The sequence below is a fragment of the Neomonachus schauinslandi genome, chromosome 5 (genome assembly GCF_002201575.2).
Source record: "Neomonachus schauinslandi chromosome 5, ASM220157v2, whole genome shotgun sequence".
NCBI classification, from domain to species: Eukaryota; Metazoa; Chordata; class Mammalia; order Carnivora; family Phocidae; genus Neomonachus; species Neomonachus schauinslandi.
Genome location: NC_058407.1, coordinates 119,428,006 through 119,437,543, shown reverse-complemented (window position 1 = coordinate 119,437,543; position 9,538 = coordinate 119,428,006). Strand labels below are relative to the sequence as shown.

The 9,538-nt window shown below is 37.1% G+C and overlaps 1 protein-coding gene across 1 annotated transcript in view; it reads left to right on the top strand.

Annotated features, from left to right (window-relative positions):
• MALRD1 (MAM and LDL receptor class A domain containing 1) overlaps positions 1-9,538 on the top strand; it is a 794,826-nt gene that overhangs the window by 665,437 nt on the left and 119,851 nt on the right. Inside the window, exon 37 of the mRNA XM_044915239.1 lies at positions 4,484-4,550. Coding sequence (XP_044771174.1) covers positions 4,484-4,550 — 67 coding nt within the window. The remainder of the gene's footprint in view (positions 1-4,483; positions 4,551-9,538) is intronic.

Below are 9,538 nucleotides of genomic sequence, written 5' to 3'. Positions count from 1 at the left end.
CACACACACACACACACACACACACACACACACACACACACACACACTCACATAGGTAGGCATCCAGTTTATATGTGTTCCTGCTTTTCCAGAGTGATAAACCAGAGTGGAACTGAACTTGAACTCTTCATAGAATGCTATTGCTACATCATACTGACCTCCAGATACATGGTCATAATAACCAATGCAAGAGGGTACAAGGCGTGAGGCACTGATGTGGCTAAGGAGCCTGGGAACTCATGCCAGTTCTAATATCCACCCCATAGATCCCGACTTGCCATTTGAGAACTATCTACTTATCTCTGGAAAGTATTTTTTTTTAATATTTTATTTATTTATTTGAGAGAGAGAATGAGAAAGAGAGAGTGAGAGAGCATGAGATGGGGGAGGGTCAGAGGGAGAATCAGGCTTCCTCCTGAGCAGGGAGCCCAATGCGGGACTCAATCCCAGGACTCCAGGATCATGACCTTAGCTGAAGGCAGATGCTTAACTGACTGAGCCACCCAGATGTCCATCTCCTGAAGTATTTAATCTCTTCATTGCTAACTAGTCATAGACATCTCCCTCCCCATTTCAGCTATCCCATGCTTTAAATTGTTTTGAGTAAAGTAAAGGTGAAAATATGTTGTACTGGGTCTTTCCATCTTATGGATAAAGAACCTGGGTCTAAGCAGAAACTGAAAAGAACTTGTTGTGGAGGTAATCTACAAAGTGTCTCTCCTCCAAAACACCAAGTTTTACTCCTTGCTCTGGCCAGTGCTTCCTCTCCACTGTGCTCCATTATCCAGTGTAATAAAATGCATATTTAAATTTCCATAGCATTATTTTGATGTAGAGCAAGCCTATGTTATACTCTCAGCCATCAAGGTAAATATTAATGACCCCAGGAAAAAAAAATGTGCAGCTGTGTGTATTTTGATGTTCTGCAGTATCAGACACTTTACAGTTTTTTCTTATAAAAATAAAGCCCTTGTGTGAGGAAGACTAAAATTGTACTTAAGACCAAACATAACCATAAAATGGTTTATCTAAAGGTTTGTAGCTATTTATGCTTTATCATGCTGGTGGGCTATTTTTCGTCAAACCAGCTAATTTCTTGTTTAGGAAGGAAATTTGACATCTGTTCTGTTCAGCCAAGCATGCCCGGAAGCCTGAGGGGTGTAGCTGCACCCCCATCTTTAGTATCACACTCCCGGGTTGGAATTAAATAGGGAAGAGGAGGGAAGGGGAGATATGGAAACTGCAGTTGACCCTGAAGCAGCGCAGGTTCGAGCTGTGTGGACCCACTTACATGCAGAGTTTAACGGGATGGTACTAGAAATGCAGTTTCTCTTCCTTATGATTTTCCAAAGAGCATTTTTTTCTGTCTAGCTTACTTTATTGCAGAAATACAGCATATAATACACATCACATACCAAAGATATGTTCACCTACTGTTTATGTTATCAGTAAGGCTTCCAGTCAACAGCAGGTGATTGGTAGTTAACTTTGGGGGGAGTTAAAAGTTATCTATGGATTGTTAACCATGCGAGGGTCAGTGCCCCAAACCTCCACGTTGTTTAGGGGCCAACTATATCCCTGGGGGAGCAAATTGCTGGAAACCTTTGAGAACAAAAAGGACACCAGACACGTGGTATATTGCAAATGTGTTCCCACACTGCAACCTCCCTCCTTCCCTATTTTTCCTCTTTCCTACTGTCTCTTCCGCCCCATTCCCAGTGTTCAGTGACTGGCTCCACAATCTGACTCTCTCTAGTTGCCCTTCAAAGTTTTCCTCCGAGGAATATTTTCCTATATGAAATTTTTGTTTCTCCTTATTACTTTTCTACTATTGTTCATTATCATCATCGTTTCTTTGCCCAAGTAAATTGTTTCTCTCTCTGCTAAGGTTAGTCTGCTCCTGTAAAGACAAAGACTGTATATTTGTGACCATAAGACACCTAAAAAATGGGGCACCTGGGTGGCTCAGTCAGTTAAGCGACTGCCTTCGGCTCAGGTCATGATCCTGGAGTCCCTGGATTGAGTCCCGCATCGGGCTCCCTGCTCAGCGGGGAGTCTGCTTCTCCCTCTCATGCTCTCTGTCTCTCATTCTCTCTCTCACAAATAAATAAAAATCTTAAAAAAAAAAAAGACACCTAAAAAATGATCTCAAGTGATTTTTGAGGGGCAAGCCTGAAAAGTGATGATAGCTGAAACGCAGAGGGAGAAACCCGAAGCTTCAAATCCATGCCCTAGCCTGGGTTTTACCTGGGCTTCAGACCTGCAAATAATATTGCCCAAGGAATACTTCTACTTGGATGTCCCCTTAGGCACTTAAAACACTAGCATCTTTCCCTATAAATTCTCCCTTCCCCACAGTTCCCCCAATTCAGTGAATGAAACCACCAACTAGCCAGGGGCCCAGCCAGAAAATTGAACATCACTCTTGATTCTTCCAAAAAATCACCAGGATGTTTCAATCCCAACATTTAAATATCTTATAAATCCCCACAATTCTCAACCTCCTACCCCACCCCTTTCATTTAGGCAACCACCATTTCTTACTGGATTATTACAAAAAGCTCTTAACTGGGCTCCTGAATTTTTTAGTCTTAGCCCTTCTGTTGACTTTACATACTGGATCCAGAATAGTCTTTTTAAAGCATGAAATATCCATTTAGTTTCTTAAAATTCTGGCCTCCGAGGTTAAAGTTTAAACTCCTCACTGAGCCTATATGATCTGGCCCCTGTGTGTCTCTGACCTTCTTCCATACTCTCTTCACATTATCAGTCCTACCAGGCTGAACGTCCGTCAGATCCTCAAACACACCGCACTCCCTTCTTGGGCCTCTGAGTCTTTATGATTATTTTTAGACACACACACACACACACACACACACACACACCTGCCCACATCAATGCCCTGATTTTCTTCTGGAAAACTTTTCCTTATTCCCCAAATTTGATTTAGGTGCTTCTTGGTACTCTCATCATCCTTGTTACATCCATTCCAAATTATATTACTTTTAATATTGCATTTTAATTCCCTAGTCACTTTTTTTGTTTTGCATTTTCCATGAAGCTGGAAGATCAACAAGAGCAAAGACCACAATTGTATCTTTTTTAGATCAATATTTCTTTTTTTTAATTTTTTTTTAAAGATTTTATTTATTTATTTGACAGAGAGAGACACAGCGAGAGAGGGAACACAAGCAGGGGGAGTGGGAGAGGGAGAAGCAGGCTCCCCGCAGAGCAGGGAGCCCGATGCGGGACTCGATCCCAGGACCCTGGGATCATGACCTGAGCTGAAGGCAGTCGCTCAACCAACTGAGCCACCCAGGCGCCCCTAGATCAGGATTTCTTAAGCATGGGCTGTGATCTAGGTGTTTTCTAACATTCTCAACAACTCTGTGAGATAGGTACTATTTTTAACCCTGTTTGACAGAGAAGAACCAGAGGCACAGAGACATTAACTAGCTTATCTTATATTATACAGCTAATTAAGTGAGTTGAGATTCTTCCTCAGGCAGTCTGGCTCTGGTGCCTGTAGCTTTAATAATTTTGTAAACTTCCTGTATTATTTATTGTTATATATCTAGTCCCTAGCCTAGTGCCAGACATTAACAGATGCTCGGAATAGATGTGTTGAATTACAAATTTCCACCAAGTATTGGAGTTAAGACAGCCAAACCAGGGGAGAATGGTATCCTGCAAGAGATATCATTATATCTTGCAAGAGAGGAGTTGTCAAAAAAAAGCCAAGAAAAGCAATTTGGGGATTAAGTAAGTAGGAAAACCAAGAGGTCTTAGTAGATCAGGATGGATGTGAGGATCCAAGGAGACTGTAAAGAACCCTGAAGAGCTAAAGGCACTAACCACTGCAGAGTCATACCTATGTGACAATATCTAGCTTCTTTTTATTCTATAAGCAAACCACCTTTGAAAATAAATGTTGATGCTAACCTAGAAGGGGGGAGTGATACAAGCAGCAAGAGAGCAGGGCCAGGGAAATGAAGGTCGATTTGAGCTATGCTGATGTCTGTCATGGATGCAAAGGTAGGACATGCACGTGCATGAGTGACATTTTACCAAGAAGACAAGGTCACCCGTGCAAAGCATTGTCTGTCATGATAGTGACTACTGTGTGGAACTGAAGACAATAAATGTTGCATTAAAGAACAAATTTCAGTATAATCACAAATATGTCATGCAGACATGTTCTAAATAAGAAGATTTTACTTAATCCAGGGGAGGAAAAAAAGTCTTCTCTTGTGGTCAACCACTCAGGCATGTGAAGAGAATGAACACATCAAGGGCAGCAAGGGCCACTGAACAAATTTGTGGGGCACAGGGGAGTAGCCTAGGAGAATTCTTGTGCTTTTAGCAACTGGGAAGCAATTTACTCTTAGTGGCTAGATTTAACGCAGTGATTAACAGTAATATGTCCTCCTCCTTCCTAATAATATTTACAATTAACTGTGGGTTTTGTGATGCTTCTTTTTAGAGTGCCCATTTGGTTACTGCAGAAATGGTGGGAATTGTGTAGTGGAGAAGAACGGTCCTGTGTGTCGGTAAGGAGCATTGTCTACTTTTTCTTTGAACGGTTATTGCCATTAGCTTACTTATTTTTCTCGACGCTGATATAATACACCAATGAACACGAGGTTACTGAGGCAAAAATAGTGGATAATGGCCTTTTTTGCATTTGTCTGTCTGAGTAAGAGAAAGGAAGATGCGAGTATATTTTAGAAAAAAGATTGCAATTATTTAACATGATTTTATGTCTTAACATTTTATATTATATAGGACATAGTTTTAATACTCATTTGTTCTTATTTTTAGTATTTATATCAGGTTATAAAAAGATTTTTTATATGGGTGTCATCCTATTTCAGATGAACTTAGTGTCTGTATTTCCTTATTCCCTTTTTATTTCACATTTCATACTTCTCTTTTCTAACAACAAAGGATAAAATCAATTCATCAATAAGACCTTTTTCTAGTTTATGCAATGGATGCTTATGAGTAGCCAAAGTTAAGGTACAGATAAGGAATACATTTGCATGCTTAAAGCAAAAATAAACAAAAACAGTCCTTGTGATTTCTTTGGGGAATTATTTATATTGCATATCAAAGATTGCTTGATTTTTTCCCTCACCCTTTAGGGAATTGTGCAAAACAGTTTCATAAATTCCAAAGGAAATGATGCATATTCCATTATATTTGTGTTTATGACTTTTTAATCTAGCAGACCAATGGATATAGTGCTTTGCTTATTAGAGAACGGATTGTAGGTTGATACTCAAGTCATAACAAAGCACATAGAAGTATCTGGAAAACACTGATTGATATTTGTTTAAATACTTATATCCCTCTGAGTCAACACTTGTATTTTAGGAAAAGTTGTTTATCCCTTTAAAAGCAAAAATCTCTACCGATTAACACAACAAAAAAATTTTTATGATGAGATATGTTTAGACACTGTTTTAACATTGTTGAAAGAGAATATTAATGGGTTTCTCTAAGTGTTTTGTCTATTTCATTACATAATTCACAACATCTCAACAGAATTGTACTTTCCCCTGTACCAGTTTCCATGGAAATTAATTTGTCACAAACTAAGTTGATGGAAAGACAGGATGCATAGTATTAATTTCTGAAAGTCTCCTGAAAGAAGTTGAGAATGATGCCATAAATAATGTCTACAGAATGTCAGCTGAGTGGATAATGTTGTTTAGTGTCAGCTATTTACAGTAAGGAGGTTTGCATTTTTGTCTTCTCTAGTGCTGGCAAGAAAGCTCTCTGGACTGTAGCTAGTCTCAGCTAAGCAAACAGAGTTTTGCGTTCTTGGCAATGTCCTCTGGTACGTAAATAAACTTTAAAAATGGAAATACAGATGGTGACGTCTGAAATGCGTTTCTCTCACATGAGAAAACTCTAACATGGGGGAGAAGATGCAATGGGAGGGTTAAGAGGCAAAGGGACCAAAGGAAGGAAATCAACGCAGAAAAATGTAGAAAAATTCATTAATCAAACATTTTAAAATAGTATTTTTGATGTAAATGATACTTTTCAAATAGTGAAATAACTAATCACCACCAGCATAAACAAATGTTTGGAATTAGTGTTCCTTTCAACATAGGTGTGAAAAATGACTTGAGGTTTTTTTCATATTATAATATGGTATTTTCGTCATTCAAATTCTAATTACTTTAAAACCATGAACTGCAGAAGTAACCATATGTATATTATAATAAACTTTTAGAAGGCATTACAGCAGTGTATCGGGCAAAAAGTAGAAACCCCAACATCTAAATCCCACTCTGTATTATTATGGTTTCTGTCCACCTAAATATGGTTTCCCTTTCACCAACACAGGTACACACACAAGCACACATTTGTTTCTTACAGAAATATGAATTATACTTTACACATTCACTTTGCACCTTGTTTACGTTTTTTTTTTCTTTTCTCTTTGTAAAATATTGTGCTGTTGTTCCATGTCGGTACGTATGGCTCTAGATCCATCACTTGCCAGCTGTGTAGTGTTGAGCAAATTTCTCAATCTAATGTGTCCAGCTCCTTGTCTGGCAAACTGGAGAAGATAATAGCACCTACTTCATAGGGTAGTTGTGAGACTCGAAGGGGTTAACATATGTGAGACACTCGGTACTGTATGTGACATACAGAAGATACTATAGGAAAGCTTAGCCATCGGAATATTATATCATCCCTTTTTATGCTGTGTGGTCTACAATATTTAATGTAGGGTCCGTCATTTAAATAACCTCCTATTAATAGCTGTTTAGTTTCTTTCTTAAATATTTGCTTTCACAAATAATCTTGCAACATCCATCCTTTGACTTGTACTTGCACAATTCTTTAAGCACAACATATCTTACTGAAACGCAAAATAACAATGTAAATTATCTCTAGTTGCATTTAGTATCAAATTCATTTCCAATGGAATTTTGTATCCAGGTCATCTGTCACATAGGTATTCTTTTTTGGATTTAAGGTTAAACGAGGGTGGCTTTAGAATGCAAAGTTTTAGAGTAAATATAAAGCACTATGGAAAGATGTTGGCTTTATGTCAAACCCCTGTCATTCCCAAGTGTGAGAATTCAAGGTCTCTGTCACTCAAAGAGGTAAGGACAGAACCAAAGCCCATCTCTTAGTTGGGCATTGTGAATATAAGAACTTCATGGTATCAAAAAGGAGGCCTATCACCAGAGCCTTTGGGTTTTCTCTTGGGATCTAAGGTGCCTTGAGAAAGGAAAGGAACTTCAGTTTTCCCCTGTGATCCTAGAGAAGAGAGACTTAAAAAAAAAAAAGGTCATTTGGGTTGTTGGAAGTTTATAATTATCCACAAGCATAAACACTACTAGGTGAACGAACCATGGTTTTCCATTACTTGAGGACCACCACCATATCTGAGGGCTGAAGAAGCAAATCATGAGCCAAAATAGGGAAATTATTCCTCACCTAAGGAGGCTTGGTTATTATATTACTTTGATATATCAATCTTTCTTTGAAAAATAGATTGAGCTATGTAATATAAATTCCAAAGGGCAGGAAAGAGGTTACAAAGAAAAAAAAAATCAATTCATCAAGGCTAAAAGAAAGAAATAGGAAACAGTATCAAATTAATGCATATATAATTATATATATATAGATAAATTTATTATATATAAATTATATATTATATATTTCATAGATATGTACATTAGTGAAGGTAGGCAGAAAAATATCAAAGCTTGGGTTAATTTATAGATTTTTGAATACAATTTATCAACAGCTACCCTATCCCACTACATTCCACATTCTTAAATTCATTTGCCAATAAGACACAAAAGTTCATTTGGGTGTCTCATGGGCATTACAGATTTAACATGTCCAAAAAGACCTGTTGCCTGGGCAGGGCATATTCTTCTCTTTCTCTCAGATTTGCACACACTGTTCCCTCTACTTAGAATTTTATTTTTCTACCTTACTTGCCCAAAAGATGCCTTTTAATCCTTTAGATCCAATATACATGGCAATTTTTCTGGGAAGCCTCTCCCAGACTAACCAGAGAGAATGCCTCACTCCTTCTTGGCTCCTCTATTGCTTCCCTCATTCTGTTATTTTACAAGTACTGGTTTTACTAAACTACCTATTGAAACCTGTCCTATCCTATGAAGAAATATATTTCCAATTAAAACTTTATTCTTTATGACTACCAAAATTTATTTTCAATTTTTACTAGTTTTTTTCGTAAGGATAACTTGGACAATTATAGTCACTGAAAATTAAAAAAAAAAACTATGTTCATATTTTTGGTGCAGAAAAGATTGAAAACATAATCAAAGGCTTTGAAGTATAAACTGTTTTAAATTAGGATAAATATTTGCTAGAAAGGGGTCAAAATATCAGTTTAAGGAGGAAAATGGTCAACTGGAATTTCTAACTGTTAAAGACAGAGTATGTGGGCAACATTTTGAAGACCATTGTCCTAGAAAATAAGAGTCATATTTGCCACACCTTTTCATGGCTAGGACTGAAACAAACACTTGACATTGTAAGAGCTATTTGAATAATGCACTGAATGAAGTATAAATGAATGAATACAAATGTAAAGTCCTGAAATTTCAAGGAAAAGTATCCGTACTTTTAAATATGTTCCTAAAATGTATTAAGATATGAGCAAATGACCTACCATAGTCCAAACTGCCAATCGCAAAGGAGACATTGGGTACTTTGTAGGCAGCAAGCAGTGTATTGAATGAGAATATGATATGCTCATAATACTGGAAACAAAAATCACTCCAGTTTGTAGTACAGAACAGATACCAAAATAGAAAAATATTCATTAAAGAAACTCTACTTTGCTACAATGACAGGAGAGGGTGCTCTTAAACCTGGAATCTTATAAACTACCTCAACTCTTCAACCCTGGGCTTGAAATGAAGAGAGAAGTGCAATTTTCTGTCTATAAAAAGCCACTGTTTAAAATAAAATTCAGCTTATGAACACTCTCCTTCTCCCCATCAAAAACAAAACAAAACAAACAAAAACAAAGAAACATGAAGCAAAAAAGAAAGAACTCCAAGACCCTGACTCCAAACTAAATTAAATATTAATTCAGTTAAATTTAGGGACATGGGGGTGGGGAGTAAAACTTAATTGAGATTTTAAAGTCTAAGTACAGTTGGATAACAAAACAATAAGAATCAAATAAGAATTGATTGAAGCCAGGAAGGAAATGAAATAGAAAAGAAAGACTAAATTAAAACCATTCTCCCAAGAGAGGATAGATTCAAATTAAATCTTTTAAAGAATTCTGAACAAAGTTCGGAAAATAACCAAGGGAACAAAAAGGAGATATAGTACATAATTCAAAGAGAAAGTAGTTGAAGTGGAAGATAAAGAACATGTATATAATTGGAGTCCCTAAAGAGGAAAATAAAACAATGGAATGGAACTAATATTTAAAACTCTAATCCAAGAAAACTTTGAGAAATGAAAGAAGAATGAATTTACATGATGAAAGGGCCAGAAATTACCTGGGAAATTTGAC